This window comes from Petaurus breviceps, unplaced genomic scaffold (assembly GCF_028583685.1).
Source record: "Petaurus breviceps papuanus isolate PSGF00001 unplaced genomic scaffold, PetGlider_PUasm1.0 37, whole genome shotgun sequence".
Taxonomy (NCBI): Eukaryota; Metazoa; Chordata; class Mammalia; order Diprotodontia; family Petauridae; genus Petaurus; species Petaurus breviceps.
The window spans coordinates 66,700,549-66,720,982 of NW_027186296.1; the positions used below are offsets into that span (position 1 = coordinate 66,700,549).

At 42.7% G+C, this 20,434-nt stretch overlaps 1 protein-coding gene across 3 annotated transcripts; it reads right to left on the reverse strand.

Moving 5' to 3' along the window:
- Window positions 1-944: 944 nt before the first annotated feature.
- On the reverse strand, window positions 945-19,087 carry UNC45A (unc-45 myosin chaperone A). Of its 3 annotated transcripts, XM_069098651.1 has the most exons (20): window positions 18,956-19,087; window positions 18,636-18,797; window positions 17,631-17,667; window positions 17,153-17,328; window positions 13,892-13,984; window positions 12,824-12,991; window positions 11,954-12,122; window positions 11,430-11,600; window positions 9,238-9,409; window positions 8,534-8,834; window positions 6,959-7,053; window positions 6,481-6,622; window positions 5,525-5,665; window positions 4,817-4,944; window positions 4,492-4,558; window positions 3,278-3,391; window positions 2,903-3,018; window positions 2,486-2,603; window positions 1,901-2,056; window positions 945-1,613 (listed from the first exon to the last, which is right to left on the reverse strand). In XM_069098651.1, the coding sequence occupies exons 1-20, from the start codon at window positions 18,968-18,970 to the stop codon at window positions 1,359-1,361; spliced, it is 2,796 nt and encodes a 931-aa protein (XP_068954752.1). In that variant the 5' UTR covers window positions 18,971-19,087; the 3' UTR covers window positions 945-1,358. The 3 variants fall into 3 exon arrangements, with proteins under 3 accessions (XP_068954752.1, XP_068954751.1, XP_068954753.1); XM_069098650.1 differs by lacking the exon at window positions 18,956-19,087 and having other exon boundaries at window positions 18,636-18,942; XM_069098652.1 differs by lacking the exons at window positions 945-1,613; window positions 1,901-2,056; window positions 2,486-2,603; window positions 18,956-19,087 and adding an exon at window positions 4,048-4,120 and having other exon boundaries at window positions 18,636-18,946.
- Between the last annotated feature and the right edge of the window lie 1,347 nt (window positions 19,088-20,434).

A 20,434-nucleotide genomic window follows, 5' to 3' on the forward strand; every position in this document is an offset into this window, starting at 1 on the left:
TACTTCCTGGACTTCACTACAAGGTTTTGGTCTTTCTTTTTAAACATTCTTTTTGTTCATACTGGACAAGAAGAATTTTAAATCAATGACTTGATCTAAAGGTCCCTTTGTAGGTCTACATGGTCTTAAGAATTTAACTTTAATGACTAATACTTATTCTATTTATGTTATCTGTGTAAATATATATGTATATAAATTTTAATGGATAAAACACTGTATTGCTCTCTGCCCTCTTCTCTTTCTACTCATTAAAAGGAGATTACATAATTAATTTGCAGTATCTGCTAGAGAAGAAATGTCTTTGGTGACCTTTTAGAGAACATTTTGATTAGGGTGACTGGGGCAGAAGAAAGATTACTAGAAATACAGAAGACAGTGCACATAGATGAAAGGAAGAAGCAGTAGCTGTGTTAAAGATTTGTTGTTTTTTACAACCGATTAATCACATGCTGCCTGATAAACTTGTGGGGGAAATACAAAACATAAGTCCCTACCTTCAGGAAGTTCATGGAAAAGGAGATTTAAAACTAATATGAATAGAAAAATTAAAAAACAAATAAACCTATCCTGGATGAATTAAAAGGAGATTTTTTTTTCATACCTTAGTCAGGATAGATGTGATGGCAATGGTAGCTAGATCATGCCATATCCATAATGTGGAAAGAACCACAGGAGCTTGGGCAGAAAGTGTGCACTTGTGAAAAATCAGTCAGGCTAGTTGGGGTTTTTGGTCCCTTCCTGCCTGGCCTATTCCCTGATAATTAACTCATGGATTGAACATATAAAAAAATACACGAGGAACTGGGGGGGGGGGAGGGAGGAGAGAAACTATTCCAGTTTTATAAAAAGTCCATCTATTAACTTTCTTATGTAAAAACTCCTTTACCTACAGGACCTAAAAGTCCTCATGAATGCCTCTAGTACAGTTCCAGGTAGCAGGACACTTTCCTTTTCGATTTCACACACTTTATTATAGTGCTGGAAGTAGGTGATGCTCACACAAGAGTAGTAGTCTTGGAATTCCTTTTAGGGTGCTGAAGAATCCATAGGACTAGTGATGGTCCACTTGCCCCCCTCTCTAGGTGCCCACATTTGGTTGGACCCCGAGGGGGAAATACTACATGAAGCCATAGCCAAGAAGCTGCCTTGTGACAGGGGAGGAAACTAGGCCCCCTCTCCTTTTTCCCAATTGCTACTTAATGTAGCTACCTGTCCAGTCAGGCACAGCTACTTTTACATTTTTGTTCCTTGTGTAGCAATAGGTACTGTGTGCATTAAGCACTATGCAGAAAGTTAAGAACCAACGGCTAAAGGGGCTCTAGGCCCCAGCCCTGGCTATGGAAGTGAGCCCAAATTCTTCACTCCTCCTTGTTGGGTTTGATAAGCCCATATTCCACTGCCTTTGCAAGACAGGCATTTGCTGCCCTCGTGACTGGTCCAGCCTCACCCTTGGCAAGCACAGAAAGGATCTCCAACACCTCACTCTCCATTAGTTTTACTGCGATTTCCCTTGAAGCCTCCACCATGTTCAGCACCACCACAGCACCACGGTGCTGCAGCTCCAGATTAGGACTCAAAAGTAACGCTTGTAGGATTTCTAGCCAATGTGTTGTCTAGGAAAAAGGAAAAAGACATGGTCACAGACTGGCTCTTTGAGAGAGAATGTGCCAGGTTCTTCCAATACAGAAGTGGGATCACCCCCCCAAAAGTAGGTTCTCCTCACTCATACGACATAGTAGACCTATACCTATTCTAGGGATGGATGACACAAACCTTGTTCTAATTATGCCCACATGGCAATTTAAGCACTTAAAAGATTTCGGCTTCACCCCAGTAAACAAAGAAGGAAAGTACTGAGACGGTGAGGAGTGTTATTGACACACACTAGCATGACACTCACCACTTGGGTGATTCGAGTACAAAGCGGGGGGAGCAGTGAGGTCAGCATGGCAAGTCCACCTGATGCTGCCCGGCGTAATAACTCATCTTCTTCGCCACTGTAAAGCACCAGTAACTTTAGTCGGTCATTACCTTCAGCCAGAAACAAATCTTGCACCTAAAATGGGAAAAGCCAGTGAAGAATAACTTATTTAGAGAATAGCCTAATGTGGTGAAAAGAGCTTAACAAAAACTGTTGCCTTTCATATGCATTTTACATATTTGATAGAATGGAAAGAGTACTCAAGTTGGAGTCAGAAAACATTAGAGAATTCAAACCCTGCCTGACAGCTATAATCTACTATCTTGGGTCAGTCACTTCACCTGTTTCTTTATCTATAAAACATGCATGATAATGCCTGTAGTGCCTACCTCAGAGGTGTGTTTTCAGTACCAAAGAGACAAAGCATGGAAAAAGCCTTTTACAAACCTTAAGCTATATAAAATTCAGCTCTTATTATGAGAATACACTCATGCCCCTTTCTCCTCACTGCCCCCAAACATGGAATCTATGTCAGAACCCTGCCCCTCTTCCCCAGCTCCTTACCTCCTTGCTCATTGCCATGTTACACATACACTCAGTGGCTGCCCGGCGGATCATTTCATGCTCCTCAAACATGTAGCCCTCAATCATTGGCACTGCCTTCTCCTTCAGAATCTTCTGTCTGTGGGAGCAGAGGTCAGAAATTTGAACATCCTGCTAGATTTTTCCATCTCTTGCCCTACTCAACCCAATACTCCCAGGTCAGATTTTCCTTAGAGGTAGTGAAAACCTCCATTTTCCAACAGAGGTTCACCATCACCCAGAGGGTAGCTGTTCAATTTCCTATAGCTCTGGCTCATTAATCAAGCAGGATTTAAGGAGGCTAGAGAGCAAGACTAAGAGATAGTAGTCCCTGCTTGAAAGAGAAGGAAACCCGCTTTGCTGGCTTTGAGCTCCAGGGATGTAGGGAATTCATCTTACCTAAGCCTCTCACTGATCCCTGCCAGGTTGGTTAAAGCCATTAGTGCTTCAAAGTTCTGAAGCCCTGAGCAGTTGAGATGCAGTAGGGAGACAAGGGGGCGGACAACCTCATAGACCTGAAACACAAACACTGGCATATTAGAGTTATTCATCTTTTCCCTTACTTCTCAAACTCAGAGAACATCCTTCCTGAGAAACAATGAAGTAGGGTTACACTATTAAGTGCATTTCACTCATTGCAACATTGTCCACCATGCTATTCCCTCTCCAGAGATGGTCCCATTTTAAGGAAAAAGTACCAGCACAGAGAAAATCACTGTCTAGCAATGAAGGAGGGGGAAATTAAGCAGGGAACAGAGAGAGGAAAAAACAAACCCGTTCTCCAGGAAATGTCATCTCAGGGTTAGAGGTGATGGTGATCTTGGCAAGAGCCTGTGCTGCTTTGGTCTGCCCAATATCTGTGCCCTCCAGAGCTAGTGGCAGTAAAGCCTGAAAAGCAATATGGCACCCCCCAAAAAAAATTTTATCTTTAAATGAGAAACTTAAATGAAAAAAAAATAGGAAAATATCAGTTACATTCTTATGTATTAATATAAATATACTATAAAATAAATAGTTTACATAAAAGCATTTATCTCATTTGGTTTTTGAAACAACACATTAAAATATCCTCATTTTAACATGAGAAAACTAACAGAGGGTAAGTCATTTGCCCAATGTCACACCAAGTGGCAGAGTCAGGACCCAAACCTAGTTCTGACTCTAAAACCATTGCTCTTTCCTCTACAGAACACTAAATTTTATGAAATAATATATGTACCAAAAGCAATAATATGCTAGAGGACATTAATAATTCACTTTCAGTAAAGGGATAAACTTGAAATAGTTTTTCCAATAGTGGTGATAGGTTTGTATTAATTTGTTCACACTGTCTTTTAGTACCTCTTATCACTGGCAGAGATTTTTTAAAAGATGCTTAAGTGGGCTTAAGGGTACAATCTTTGTTCAAGAAATCTAGCAAAAATTATTAGAGGTTGTATTCTCTCTTGTATAATGTATATGGAAATGTTCATTTTATTTAGTGTTGACATTCAAAATAATATCAATAAGATATATATGTATATGATCTATATATGTATACATACAAACAAATGAAAGCTCACTGTTGAATACGGACTGAAATCTATGCTCTTCAGTCAAGACTTTCTTGTTTTGGACCTAAGGCCAAAGCAAAATTCCCAGAACAAGGAGTAAGTACATTGTGATTTTCAGGGTAAGCTACGTAGTTTAATACAGAACAGAATGGAAGTGAATTTCTGAACACAAAAAAATAACATTTCAAAATGTTGTAAGAGTCATGAGATCTAGGGCAAAAAAAAATAACAATTTGGGCTTCAGTTTCCTTATTTGTAAACTAAGGGTTAGACATTATTTCTTTTTTTTTTTTTTTGACATGATTGTTTCTAAGAAGATTCATTTTCACTGCTAAAATTTTGGCTCCGTCAGCCTTTGCCTCCGGTATGTGGTATCTCTCCTACAGCTAACGATATTAGTTCAGCAGAAGAAAGTAACTACCAATGGTAGCTTACCTTGCCCCCTCCTTGAGCAACAACACTCCCACGGTCTTCTGCTTCTTCAACCAATGCTAAGAAGACCCTGTGGGTAGAAACCTAATTAGTCATGGCTTGGATTTTGAGGAAATAAAGTTCTTTCTTGGCGTAGGCACTTGCTCCAATGCTAGGCAAACAGCTAAATGACCAGTCTCTATAGGGTTTGCCCCAAGCAATACTTCCCTCCTGAGGAAAACGAAGCCCTAACAATTCTGTGCAGTTAATAACTAACTCTTAATCATCTCTTAGCCTGGAATGGGTCATCTGTCCCTTGCCACAGACACCTCCTGGTTCCCAAGTGCACCTGGAGAGCAGCTCTCGGCAGGAATTGGTGAGTACTGGGTTTTCATTCTTCACCATGCATGTGAGAGCTGATACTACGCCAGCTGTAAGCAACTTCTTCACTCGTGACCGAACAAAGCTTGGTTTATCCTGGGGAAAAATTATAGTTCAATGGGGCAGCTAGGTGGCGCAGTGGCCCTGGAGCACTGGCCCTGGAGTCAGGAGGACCTGAGTTCAAATCCAACCTTAGACACTTAACACTTATTAGCCATGTGACCTTGGGCAAGTCACTTAACCCCAATTGCCTTGCCCTCCCCCCCCCCAAAATAAAAATTATAGTTCAGCATAAAAATACAACTAACAAATAGTACATGTAGCACCCCTTCCTACTGTCAGTAGAAGTAAGGACACTTAAAAAGAAAAAAACTTAGTGAGAATGAATTGTTAAACACTAAAATAACAAAATAGAGAAATCTTTCCCAGTTAATCTTAAACAACAGCAAACACTCATTTGTTCAGGATAACTTAACTTTTTGAGGCCTCTATTACCTTATCTGCAAGATGATAACTTTGGAGCAGATGCTATTTTTCAACATGCCTTTTTCAACTCTAAAATTCTATGATCTGGGAATAATACTGCCTAGAGTTAGGGGAACCATGTCCCTTCTTGCCCAATGCTCCTGTGATTCAAAGAAGTGCCCATCTGTGCCTCTCACTTACCCCTGCTCACCTTTGGGTGCTGCTCAGGTACATGTTGTTTGGCATACTTGGCCAACTCCAGCATCTGGGGGTCAGGCTCCTCATGATCATAACTATTGGTACAGTTTACTAATGTTGAGGCCACAGCAAAGAGTACTGACCTGTCCTCCAACTGAAAAGAACAGAAAGGGGATTCAAACTGGCCCTGCCTTTGGTGAAAATCCCTAGGGATGGACCACATTAAATACTATTTCAGGGGAGACATATCTCAGACAACACTAGACAAGGTACAAAAGGTCAGGTACAAAGTTCTATCCTTAGAAATCTGAGCGGGGGCAGCCAGGTGGCACAGTGAGTAAGAACACTGGCCCTGGAGTCGGGAGACCTGGGATTGGTTCCGGCCTCAGATACTTAGTTAGCACCCACACAAAATAACTGGCTGTGTAACCTTGAGCAAGTTACTTAACCCCAACTGCTTTAAAAAAAAAAAAAAAGAAATCTGAGTGGTTCATCTCTTCTCTGCAGATACTCCTTAACCCAAGATGCGACTAGGAAGAATTGGGCCACTCTCTTCTAGTGGATCCTTGTGTCCAAAAACAACATTGTTATTATTTCCAAAAGCCAAAAATGGTCTCAGGTTTTATAAAGGTAAACAGTAGCTTACCATCCTCATCTCTGGTACTTCAACTTCTAAAATTTCTTAGAGTTGCATACAAGGGACACCAAAAGTGGACCTCATTCAATGGACAAGGCAGGGCTACCTTAAGACTGGGGAGAATAGCTTCTATTTGCTAGGTTCCAAAAATAACAGTCAAAGCTACTGTATTAGCCCTGCTAGAAAATACATGACGCAATCTTTCCATTGGTTTCAGTCCAGCCAAGGGAAGGATGGGGACCAGGTGAGAGTTGGGGTAATTACAGGAAGAGAATGAGCAAGTACTGGTATGGAAACTCCTCAAAGCTGCCAGGCTGGAAACCCCAGGTTACCTTACTGAGCTGGAACATGGCCTTCAGAGCTGCCTCATCTTCCACAAACTCTTCTTTCACATCTGCATCAAAAGTCAAGTAGGCAAGGCCCTCCACTGCCCAGCGCCGAGTGCTTGAATCAATTCCATCATTACAGAGCCACCTAGATATAGAAGGGAAAGAGATCATCAGCGGAATGAGAGCTGGGGAAAGACATCAGTAAGATAAATGAGGATAACCCAAGCATATATGGTTTGTGTACACTAAAGAGGGTTCATCTGGAGCAGAATATCTAAAAACATGGAAGGTTGAAGAGAAGGCTGAAAAAAGTTTAGGGTCAAATTTTTTTAAGTAGAAGACTGTCCCTTCTATGCTCAACAAAGAAAAATAGAGAAGGCTCCCACTCCATATTCCTAGGGTTTCTTCCCATGAAATCTATTTAACCAAGCTGGATTGGATGGGCAATGACATTTGGATTTCATAATCATGTCAAACTTACTTTCGACACTGCTTGGCCAGTTTGAGGGTGGAACCTTCCGCAAATTGCTTCATGCTAAAATCAGTACCTCCAGCTGATCCTAGCTTACAGAGCCCCTAGAAGAAAAAGGAAAATATAAGTTTTGATGGGTTCTGTGGAATGTAGGAAGGGACTACCTTTCCCTTATTGTAATCCAGCCTTATAAAACTTTTGAGGTGCTTACTGGGATGTTCTTTTACCTATTACATATCCATGGAGATCAAAGAGCCCAAGAGGTTTTATAAAAACTAAGAGGTCTTTCTTTAGCTATCACAAGAAACCATTAGCACTTTATGTCATTTATTTTAGGCATCAGTGGGTAGGATATTCATTTAGGCATCTAAAAGATACTCTATGTGGGTAAGTGAGCTAGCATCCAGTGGAGGTGAACATCCTGCCAGCCAATGTAGGTCCCATATTAGCAGACTAAATGGCACTCAATCTTAGTTCTCAGGATACCTACCAAACTTTTCCCCCAGAAACTGCCAACTTTTGGCTCTGAGAGATTTGTAGGGATAGAAACTCCAAATAAGCTCTAAATAACCCCCTAGGAACCAAATGCCCCACAGAAAACATGGTTAGGTTAGTTTTATAATACTTCTTTACAGTTATAGATAGCTTTAGTTACAAAGCACTTTTATTTATATAATCGCACTTGATCTTCACAATAACTCTGGGAGAAGCAAGTCAGGTTTTGTTTATCTTCATTTTACAAATAAAACAGGGTCATTGTGAGGCAAAACAACCTGCATAAAGTCACACTAATGGAAGGAAGGAGGATCTGAATGCAGACTTTGTGACTTTTGGCCCAGAATTCTTTCCATTACACTAAGGATTATTAACCTAAGATACATGGATCCTCCAAGGAAACTATGGAGAGATTTCAGGGAGTCTTTATTTTTTTTATAATTGGTTTCCTTTGCATTTTCATATTTTAAGTACTTAATATGCTACACAAGAAAATTTTAAAACTCCTAGTCAACACTAGTGCTGCATATCTATAGTAAAACTATCCAGATACTAGTGTTGGAGAAAATAACTTTCCTCATAAAACCTGCTCCTGGTGAAAACTTGAATGGATCTTGGATAAATCAAGTCATCACCTCTATCATTAAACCTTCCTAGCTAACCATCCTGATCACCTCCCTCCTTTTTTTTTTTGCTATAGGACTTCCTGCTCTGCCTCAGAGGCAGCATGGGGCAGTAGAAAGAGCTGGAGTCAGAAAACCTGGGTTTAAATCCCAGTTCTGCCACATACTAATTGTGTTGCCATGAGCAGGTCACTTCACCTTTCTGAGACTGTTTCCTCATGTATAAATGAGGGGGTTGGAGATGACTTTTAAATGACATCTGGCACACATTATTTTGTAGTGTTATCTTTTTTGTGGGTATGTCTCCCCAGCTAGATTGTCAGTCCCCTGAAGGCAAAAACCATATCTCACACTTCATTGTATCCCTAGTGACTGGTATGTGGTTAATACATATTTAATAATGAAAGTGAAAATAGTATTCATCAAGATTGTCCCTCCCATTCCCAGGCCCAGGGTCCAGCCTCACCACTAGGGCCCGAATTCGGATGCTGTCCTTTTCACTTCGCTTGTAGAGGTCCTTGAGAAGGGAAACACCATTGGCAGTAATAAATGAGGCACGCTTGGCCTTTCCAGCTGCATAGATCAATGCCTCCACAGCTACCAGCTGTTCTGCCTCATTTTCTGAGGCACACAGGGCAATCACACTCTCCATGACACCACTCAGTTCCAGAGCCCGGTTGCCGGCTTCACAAGGGCCCTGCAGGAGGCAGGAGACTGTCTGAATAGCCCGTAGCTTCCCCGCCAGCCCTCGGCCCTCGAACCAGCTCCTAGGAAAAACAGATCCAATGGTCATGCCTACACTAGGGCTCCCATATTTTGTTATTCCTCCCTGGTTAACCTTCCAAGTTACTTCTTCATTATGAGGCTCCCCAGAAAATAGGACACTTGAATATAAAAGTAAGAGAAAATGGGAATGGGAAAGAACCATATCATTTTGGCTCTAACTGCTGTGGCTGAGACATAAAAGATACACATTACTTTCTGAAGTCAGGGAAGGAACTTTTCTGGCACAGGGAACTGAACCTGGAGTTATTTTTTAAACCTCACTATCCTTTCCCAAAGCTGCTCTATTTGCTGAAAACCCTTCCCTGTGGTTCTTGCTCTGGGGACTAGGTTTTTTATTTTGTTTTGCATGACAAGAGGAACTGAAGTTTGTGGATGTTTTCTTACTTGATGTAACTTTCACAGAGTCGGTGGAAATTTTCCCTCTCTGCATCACACTTCAGATCATCAAAGAGCTTATTAAGGAGAACGGAGGCACTCATCCGGCTATTCTCTGTCACTGCAATGTCTCCAGGAGGTTCCTGAACTGAACCTCCCACTTCCAGAATCTTTTTTAAACCTGAAAAGACACTTTTACTTAGACACAACTGCTGACTGTATAAGGTCAAGGGAAACAGATTTCTATGGAGGAAGCTGGAGAGGCACAAATGTTGTTTCAAGAAGGAATGCTGCACAGGTCTGGGGACACACAGACAGATAGGAACCAGAGCACAGTAGTTCTGGCAAAGCCAGCAACAGAGTGAAAAGTCAGCAACAGGATTTCCACTAATACAGCTGAAGTTCCCCATAACCCAGCCACTCTCTACCTTCCTCGTTTTCTTGTACTTTATTTCCTTTGACACACTCTATGGTCCAGCAATGCCGGTCTCCTTGAACACAACACTCCATCTCTAATCTCTGTGCCTTGGAACTGGCTGTCCCCCATGCCTGGGATGCTCTTCTTCCTCACCTCTGCCTCTTAGCTCCCCAAGCTTCCTTCAAGGCTCAGCTAAAATTTCACCTTCTGCAGGAAGCATTTCCCAGGCCCCCAGCTATTCAGATTATTTTCCATTTACTTTGTACATACCTAGTATGTACTTAGTTATTTACATGTTGTTTCCCCCTCTGGAATTTAGTTCCTTGAGAGCTGGGACCACTTTTTGTTTTTCTTTATATTTCTAGCCCTTAGCAGAGTGCCTGATACATGGTAAGCTGATAATAAATGCTTGTTACTTGACTAAAGTACAAAATATTCAAAGCGGCACTTAAAATTTAACTATTATTGGCACTTTTTGTTTTTACATCACCTTCATTTCTGAATGAAAGGTTGACCCTTCCCTCTCCTCTCCTCAGGAAACTAATCTCTTATAACAAAGAACAAAAAAAAACAAAAAGCAGTTCAGCAAACTAACCAACATATCAACTGAATCTGACAGCTCATGCCACATTCTACAACCATTATTATCTCCTAATTTCTGCCAAGAAAGGAGAGAGGGACATTTCCTTTCCCTTCTTCATAGACCAGCTGGGTTACTAAAATTATACAGTGTTAAGTTTGGGCATCTTTGTTCTTTCCATTTACAATGTTGTACTCATTGCATAATAGCACTTTTTGTGGTAGCAAAGAACTAGAAACAAATTAGATGCCCATCAACTGGGGAATGGCTAACAAACTGTGGTATGTGAATGGGATCGATATTACTGTGCCATAAGAAATGATGAATATGAAAAATTCAGAGAAGCATAATAAAAAAGAGGAGAACCAAGAAATAAATATACATATAATGTATATTAATGTACATATAATGTAAATGGAAAGAATTTTTTAAAAAGAAATTAAAGGCTATGTAATTTTGATGACCAAGTTTGGCCCTAAAGAGGTGAACAAAAAATTTTCCTTCCTTCTTTACAGAGCTGGGGGCCTATAAGTGTGGTACATTGCACACGCTGTCACTTTTGTTGAACAATACTACTGCCTCCATCCCCCTGCCCCCTTTTAAATTCTTAATTATAAAGAAAGGCATAGGGGCAGCTAGGTGGTGCAGTGAATAGAGCATTGCCCTGGAGTCAGGAAGACCTGAGTTCAAATCCGGCCTCAAACACGTAACACAAAACTAGCTGTGTGACCTTGGGCAAGTCATTTAACCCCAATCTCCCTACCTTCTCCCCTCCAAAAAAAAAAAGGCAAAAAAAAAAAATGGCATAGATTTGAAAATGAAAGCAATGTAAGAACAAAATATATCATTATAATTTTTTCAATAAAAATACATCATTCTATAAAATTCAAGTTACTACTATTACTGGTAATAACCAGCTCCTAGTTAGACACAGATTAAGAAAGAATGTCGGGACGGCCAGGTAGCACAGCGAGTAAGAGCACCGGCTCCACTGTCGGGATGACTTGTGGATCGAATCCGGGCTCAGACACTTAGCACCCACCCACAAACACCTGGCCGTGTAACCTTGAGCAAGTTACTTAACCCCGATTGCTTAAAAAAAAAAAAAAAAGAAAAGAAAGAATGTCAGTTGAACTTACTTAAGTAAAAGGACAGAGAATACACAGACTCTCAAAGAATCTTCTCTAAATTTGAATCTCTTACCTTGGTCAATGACCCAAAGAGTGAGGGTATTGTTGGGGTCTCGAAGTGACTTCCGAGGAACCACTTTAATTAGGAGAGTTAGGGCATTATCTCGACCTTGGGCTGAAACACCCACTTCAGTCAGCAACTCCAGAAGGTTACTGATCAATAACTTTAATTCCCTAGAAGGATCTGCAAAAAAAAAAAAAATGTCTTTTGGCAGCCTAGCAGTCAATGTGAATGCTAGGCTTACCAAACAACCTAGTGGAGGAGTTAAGGGGAAGAGGGCAGAGAAAGGGAACTAATAGAGTAGAATATTTGTTGTTTAGATCTGGACAGACCTCCACTTCTTTTAAGGGGCTTTGTCCCTCCCAAAGCACTCTTATTCAATTCTCAAGTTCCCTTGTTGCTTAGGACTCCAAAGCAATGTGTTATAGTTAGGACACATCTATAAGTATACCTGTACCATCAAGTGGGTTCTTTATAGGATCCATAACAATGAAGCACCATGGGAAGGAAGCCCAAATAAAGACTGGTTGACTCACCCACAATGATAGCACCTTCTTTTCCTCGGAAACCCTTCTTTACTCCTTCCTTGAGAGCATCAAACATGACCTGCAATAGGTGGCAGGTAGCAAGGGACACTGACTGGTTCTTGACCCCCAGCATGGCTACTACTCGACGAGTGCCCAACACACTTAGGGTTGCTACTGTCTGTAGTAGAAGAAACAAGTACTTCAACTCGGGAGCCATCCCTATTAATAGTCCTTTCTATGAGAGGTGGTAAGAGGCCAAGAACTCTGAAAAAGGTCAGCTCTAAGTGAAAAACCAAGTGGGAGAGTTGGTCTGAGTGTAATGTCACCAAAATAATACCAAAATTAAAACCAAAAGACCAAAGTCCTGTAGTTACAGTTTCTCCAAGAAAACATTTCAGGGCAGTTCCATAATGGTTCATTGCTACTCTACTCCATGCAGGTTTCCCTGGTTCCCAAACATTTGGTTCAGTTTATTTTTCCCCAGAATGCTATGCAACAGCCTAGCAAAAACTATTCAGATGAATGCCAGGCTAAAAAATGCCTAGCTTAATTCTTATCTCAATCACCATAATTCCAAGATAGTCCTAGGAATCTGGATTTAGATCAGGGAAAATCTCTCTAGTCCCAAGAGGTCTACTTTGGTGCTGGATGAGCCTACAGAACTTGAAGTAGGGCAGGGCAAGTTCTTGTAACTCCTAGTCTAGACTGGACTTAAAGCTGAGATAAGAGAACAGAGCTCAAGCTTGTCCTACTGGCTTGTCCAAGGAATACACAAACCCACCTCCATTCTCAGTGCCATCTAAATATTCAGGAGAGCTGTTTGATTAAGTGAAGTAGTTAACTTAGTCCTGCAGTTTCCAATAATCTCTCCATACTTACCCGTGACTGGTGCTCAGAGCATATCCCAACCAACGTACGTAGAGCTGCCAACATCAGGTCTGTCTCTCCTGTGTCTAGAAGGCGCTGTAAGAGCTGGACCCCATTACTCTGGAAGATCCTCTCAGCTCCTGCATCTTCTCGTGCTAGTACAACAAGATTCTGAGAAGCCTACAGCAAAAGAAAAAGAAAAAGTGCTCAAAATTTAGTCAAGGGATCCAACCGGTCTTATAAATAACCACAGGCCAGAAGCAGTATTGTGTAGTATGAAGTACTGAACTAGGTAGGACCTGGGAGACTAGATAGTAGCTTCTACTGAAATCAAACTCTGCAGATCAACCAGGAGGTCACATCCTCCCTTGAACTATGGCAAGGATATTAAGAAAAAGATGCTTTCCTGGTAGCCCCCCACAGCTGAAATCTCTAGCCTTTCCAACATAGCCCTTGTTCTCTATGTGTCTCTTTTCTCTGCCTATACCTGACAATTACCTGTTGTGTCCCCTTTTGCATTAGGTGAGTGAGGATGAAAGTAGCTGCAGAGATAAACAATTTAACTTACTACTTCGGATTCTAAAAGGAACCCACTATCTCCTTTGGGAAAGATCCAAAGGATACTTAAACCAAGAACCCAGTAATAATCTCTGTCTTCAACTCACTGTGATAAACCAAATGATGAAGAGACATGTAGCAGAACCAATTTACCTAGAACCGGATACTGGAGATGGATAGATCCCAAGAAGTAAAACCTCTTTTAGAGTTAAGGCTACTAGTTATCCAAATGTCTTAAGAAGAAACATCCAGGGGCAGCTAGGTGGTGCAGTGAATGGAGCACCAGCCCTGGAGTCAGGAGGACCCAAGTTCAAATCCAGCCTCAGACACTTAACACTTACTACTAGCTGTGACCTTGGGGAAGTCACTTAACCCCAATTGCCCTGCCTTCCCCCCTCCAAAAAGGGGAAAAAAAAAAGAAGCAACATCCAGATGCAACATCAAAAACAGCCAGGAAAAATTCTAGTATGAATAGAGCACTAAAAATGTTTTATTCCAAAACTGATTATACCAGGTCTGTACCTTCTGTTTTTTTTCAGTGCCTTTCTCTTCTGGATCCAGTAAAATCTGGAACATTTGATCCACTTTAGCATCTGTTGAGGACATGTACCGAACCTGGGAAAAACAAAAAGGTACACCGAAAATCAGTTCCAGAGTTCTTGGATGAAGGTAACAGATACTTCCCCTATTTCTTCCTCCAATCCAGTATCCTTCAATCTCTGCCTTTAAGCAGCAGATATAGGTTACCTACTTAAGAATCTTCAGTCCCAGGAATGACAGCCAGGTTAAACTGGTTCTTTAGGCAAGAAATTGTTTGCCTAACAGACCATCTCAGACATTAAAGGGGTTCATTTTCCATATAGGTCACACATCCTACTAAAGCAGTAGCTACTTGTATTGATGCTGAAGTAGGGAGTTATTAACAGGAAGATTACTATTTAGTTCTCTGGCAACCACACCCATGTGTGGCAAAGTCTAACAGTAGTAAAATCATTACCTACAGTATATATTTATAAAGGGAGCTGAAAAAAGAGATGAGTATAGGTATAGATATATTGCTACAAAATATCCCCTTAACTTTGATCATTTATTTTGTCTTGCTTTTTCATCTCCATCTATAAGATTACCTCTAGTCCTAGGGTACTCCCCTATTATAGACTTCCTTCTGCCATGATCTTTGCATTGGAAATGAAAAAAACAAAAACAGCAACAAGGAGATGATAATCAAGATGAAGTCAGAAGACAGTAAAAGAGCACCTAGTTGTCCCTGATGAGTTCAAGTCATCTGACCTGGATGAACTACCCACCTGGGTAGTGACAAATGTGATAACTGAGCCACTGTCAGTAATATTTGATGAGATCACAGAAAATGGGAAAAATACGATAGGTCTACAGAAGGGAAGATTAAAGGTTTGGTAAACCACAGGCTAGTGAGTTCAAATTTTAATGCTGGGAAAATTTTGGAACAGATCATTAATAAGATGATTTGTGAAGGTCTAACAGAAAGCAGTGATTACAACACAACAAGCATAGCTTCATCAAAGACAAGTCATATTGGACCAATCTTATTTCCTTAACAGGGTCGCTAAACTGGCAGATCAAAGGAATGATACAGATATAATTTAATGTAGATTTTAGCAAGTAGGATGATAAGTATTTGTAATGGAAATGCAAATTTAAAGATCTTCCCTGCCCCTAGGCTAAAGTGCACCTGGAGCCTGGGGTGGGAGGCTTGTTTTTCAGTAGATACTTCTTGATTGGGCAGTGAGTCAATAAGGTTGTTACATTCTCTGAGCCAGGAAAAGGCTATATAAGCCCTGATGTGTAGCTTTGTTTTGGGGCTCACTTTGAGAAGTGTTCTGTGATTTGATATGGATTCTGGGAAGCCGTTGTCCTGAGCCCCCTGGCTTTGAAAAACCCAGATGTTGAAACCCAGATGTTGACTGGGTATGGATGTAATGGTTGGACAATTTGAAATCTGTCTATGAGATCTGTTTCTGTCTTGATAATTCTGTCTGTGTACTTTGAAGTTCAGGGTGCTGACCTTTTCCCCTGAACAAGGTAAACGATAAATGTCTGACTGATTAAAGTAAGCTTGTTAACCCATTTTGAGTTGCTTTCCTTTATCAAAGCAGATCCAAGAACCTGTGGTGGCAGCAAACCCTGAGGACTCTTGGGGTGCTTGCTGCTACAGTATTCCATACTGTTCTTGTGGAAAAAATGAAGAACTGTGGTTTAGATGGTAATAATTAAATCTAGAAGCACTGGAAAAGCAGTACTAACATAGTGGATAAAGAGCTGGTCTTGAAAACAGGAAGATCCAAGTTCATTACTTACCTCTGACATATACTGGCTGTATGACCCTGGGCAAGTCACAGCCTCTCAGTGTTCTAGGCAACTCTCTAAGACTGTAAGTTACAGAGAAGGTGGTGACTGGCATTAGTAGATAGAGTTCCCTATATCAATGAAATCACAGGTCCAGTTCCTATTCCTACCCTATTCAGAATTCAAAAAGTTATCTTTAATGATTTGATGTCAACTTGACAGGCAGTTTCCAGTGGAGAGCCCCAGAGGTTATATGTATGACCCTGTTCTTGTTAATATTTTTATCAATATATTGCCTAAAGATAGCATGTTCATCAAATTTACATATAACACAAAGCTGGGTAGGATAATTAACACACAAATTCAGGATCCAAAGAGATGGAGAGCATTGTACTGAATCCAATAAGATGCAATTCAATGAAGAAGAATGTAAATTCTTACAATTAAGTTAAAAATCAACTTCACAAGTACAATATGGGGAGGCATGGTTACAAAATAGTTTGTACAATAAATATAGGGGGGATTTGATGTGATGGAAGCTCAAAATAAGTCAGCAGTGTGGTATGGAAGCCTCCAAATGTAATGTGAACTTGGGCAACATTAAATGAGATATAATTTCCCAAAATACAGAGGTAAGAGTCTCTCTGCACTCTGAACTTGTCAAATCATAAAATGTGGAGTATTGTGTTCAGTTACAGGTGCTACAGTTTAAAATGAATATTGACAAACTACAGTGTATCAGTTCAGATGAGGTCAATAAGGAAGGTGAAAGGCCTTCATTCTATGCTATAGGGAGGAATTGGGGATGTGTAACTTAAAGAGAAGATTGGGGTGGGAGTGGGGTGGTACATGATAGTTGTCTTCAACTATTTGAATGGCTGTCATGTGGAAGAGGGACTGGATTTCTTCTGACAGCAGAATGAGGAGCAATGAGTGAAAATTGAAAAAAAAAAAAAAGCAAATTTATACTTTGTCAGAAAAAACTTCCTAAAAATCAGACCTGTCCAAAAGTGGAATGGGCTGCCTTAGGAGGTGGTAGGAACTTTCTCCTTGAAAGTCTTCAAGCATAAGTTGGATGCCCATTTGTCAGATATGTTATATATAGAATTTTTTTCAGGTATGGCTAGACTGATGCTGAGACTCCTTCCCACTCTAAAGTTCTATGATTCTGTCAGTCTAATAAGAATTCACTGAAAAATTATGGAGCATCAAATATATTGAAGACATTGCATTTGGCATTGCAAGGCCTACAAAGCTGTATAAGACACAGTCTCTGTTCTCTTGCAGTTTGCAGTCTAGATGAGTATATTAATAATTATGATGTAATACCTTTTCATACTTAAAATTTCAGAACTACCTTGATGATTCATCTTCAGTTTCTAGTTCCCTCTAACCCCTAGATCCTTTCCTGCTATGTTTCATTTCCATTCATTTTCCCATCTATATTTATTTACATACCTTCTCTTGAATGTGGCCCCCTAGATTCCGTAGGGCCTCCTGGAAGACTCTGTTCTTGGGTTCCAGGCTTACACACCTCTGCAAGTCAAGGATGGCCTGATCAAGGCGGCCCAGTTTCTCTAGTGCTTGGCTCCGTCGAAAAAGCGCTTTCACATCCCCACCATCGGTTGCAATGGCTGAGCACAAATAGGAGTTGTGTCAGCACTCATGAGGTCACCATCTCCAGAGAAGAGCATCAAGGAAAGATCTCAAAGGCCAGAAGTAGAAGGGGACTGATGCAGGGCTTGGCACTTCAGCATCAGAAAAGGTGAGGTAGCTGCAGAAAAGGAAATGCCCCAGGAAGTGGGAAAGAGAGAAAACAGGTGTGGTCCTAGGAGAGGAGAAAACCTTGGGACCAGTGCCATGCCCCAGCAGAAACAATGAATCTTTTTCCTATGAAAAATTCTACAACCTGATAGTAAAGACCAATTTCTCCTACCTTTGGAGGCATCAGCTTCAGCTTCAGAATAATCTTCCTATAGAAGAGAGAAAAATAATGAGATTGCTAATTTCAATTTCTTAGAAGGAAAAAAAAACAGGGTGCTAAACTCTGGGTGTTGGAGGTATGTTGGAAGGGGCAGTCAGCGGTAATTTTCTGTCTTATCTTTGACTAGACAACCATTACAATGTTATCTATAATAGGAGCAGATTTCTGAGCCTCTGTTTCTGGATATTACAAATGGATAATGTACTTGACTGTATCTGGAGATTAGCAAACAGTCAGATAATTGGCCAGTGAGTTCTCTCCAGGTAGCCACTCAAAATCTGAGGGTGAGACCTTTAAACCCAAAGTCAGAAGTAGGTTGGTGTAGTAGAAAAAGCATATATTGGCAGCCAGGGGAAGTTGAGTTTTAGTCTCAGCTCAATCACTAATCATCAGCTCTGTGATCTTGATCAGATTTTTTTTTCACTTCTCTGGAACTTAAGTTTCCTCATCTTTAAAATGAAAGGCCTGGACTTCGTGCTCTACAAGGACCCCCTACTAGCTCTATGATTTAACTAGTTTGATTCACAAATTCACTTTTTCTTCCTGGAGATTCGGAGGTGGCAGCCCCCTCCCTTAACAAGTGCCAACCTATGCAGTCCAACTAGGATCACAGAATTTAGAGCTGGAAGGGACTTAAAAGTTCATCTAGCCCAACTAAATCCAAAGGAGTCAAGGAGCTTCTTTCAAGCCTCTGCTGCAAGAAGCTTTTCTGGATCTCCTTAACCTTGGTGCCTTCCTTTTAAGGTTATTTCTCATTTATCCTAGATGTATCTTGGAGGTATAGAGCTGTCTGCGCTTTGTTCTCCCTTCCTCGAGAGCTGGAGCGGTCCCCACCCTCCCTGCCTTTGCATCCCCCAGAGCGTTGAGCACAGCGCCTGGCATACAGTAGGCCCTTAAGAAATCCCCTGCGGCCTGAAGGCATGGCCTGGGAGCCCCAGACCCGGCTCGGTCACTCACCAGCTTGAGGTGGCAGGCGGCCCGGTTCCGATGCAGGACGGCCTGCTCCTGGGGGGTGGCTGCGAGGCTCAGTGCCATCGTGTAGGAGGACAGGGCCCCCGAGTAGTCCCCACCCTTGAAGAGCTCATTGCCTTCCTCCCGCAGCTGCGCCGCCGGGCTCACCTGGAGAGGAAGATGAGACTGGGCAGCCGGGAGGGGGCTCGGATCACGGGTAGGGGGCCCAGGAAGGGAGGACTGGACGATCATGGCCAGGATGGCTGAGTTAGACCGGGGGAGGCGCTCGGCAAAGCCGGGGGAAGCCGAGAGCCCTCTCCACTCACCTCGGAGCCTTCCATTGCGCCGCTCCGCTCCGCCCACAAAGCGCGAAGGTGTACACGCTCGCCCGAAACTGACAGGAATCCTCGCCCCGCCCCTCCTCTCAGCTCCTAGGGGCGTGCGCATCCCCCCCAGGCTGCGAAGCGCGCCCGTACGGCCAGTGTAGGCCCCGCCCTGCTGCTCGGTCCACACAGCGCGCAGGCGCCGGCAGCCACGCCTGTCAGGATTCCTCGCCTCGCCCCTCCTTTCTCCGCACGTACTCCGTCTGACTCCGTCCGGCTCCGCTCGGCCCACACAGTACGCAGGCGCAAGAGGGTGCGCCTGTTCGGAATCTTAGCTCCGCCTCTCCCTTCCCTTAGGATGCGGAGCGCGCACGTCGTCCGTCTCGGTCCCACCCCGCTCGGCCCCGCCGAGTACGAAATGGGAGCCGTGGAAGCCTGCGACGTGTGTTCTCCTCGTCCCTCCGAGTCCTCTAAGCTGTCTCCGACGGCTGGCGCGGCCGGACGTCTGCAGCTGACGGCCCCGGCCCCTGCCCCAGCAGAAGTGCAGGAGGTCGGTGGTCATGAGCGCCACAAGGAGCAGGCTATAGAGGCCCAGCGCCACCAGCTGGCCTGGGCCCCTGCAGGAAGCGGGGACAGAGGAAAAGAGAGTGGCGAGCGCGCTGGCTTCTGGGCCGGCCTCACCCCTCCCTGCGCTGGGACATGGGCCCTAAGGGCCGCCGTACCTGCGGCGTGACTCCACTTACCTAGGGGTTCCCTAGCCACTCTGCCTTAGGTGAGGGGCAGTGTTGTCCCCTTTTTAGTGACTGGCCCGCTGGTCATACACCTGATAAATGGCAGAACTGGGGCTACAAACCCAGGTCTTTTAAGTCCGGTACCCGTTGACTTCTCATCTTTAAAATGAGGGCATTAGGACTAAATGATCCAAGATGCCTGCGAGTGCCTAAGGAGGGCTTGACTGATTCACTCCTGTTGGGAGAAGTGTTTTCTCCAAAGCCTTCCAGTTACTAACGTCATTGGCAAGGTCTTCATTTCCATATTAGGTTAGGCTTTTCCCTTGTGAAGCTCAGAGTTGCTAAAGAACCACAGGATCTTAGATTTGATGCGCCAGGCCTCTGATTGATGGTGACGAAAATTGCACCCAATTTGTCACTGAATGCTACAAATTCCAGGGCTCCTGGGAATACCTCTCCTCGGTCCCAAGAACAGGCGTCAGTGGAAAAGGCATGCCCCAAATAAACTTCATCCCAAGGGAAATGGCCGTGGGATTTGTCTCAATAGGTGAGAACTGACCTTAGGTACAAAGGTTCTAGAATTCTAAAAAACATGAATAGAGCTATGGGTCAATGACCTGGAAGTCAGGGAATGCGGGTATTGGACCTCTCTCTGTCACATCTTTGTGACCTTGGACAGGTTTGGTTTGGGGAGTAAAGAAGAGGTTCCCCCTTCCCACACCTTGCCTTTAACTTCGGTTGCTTGGCTATT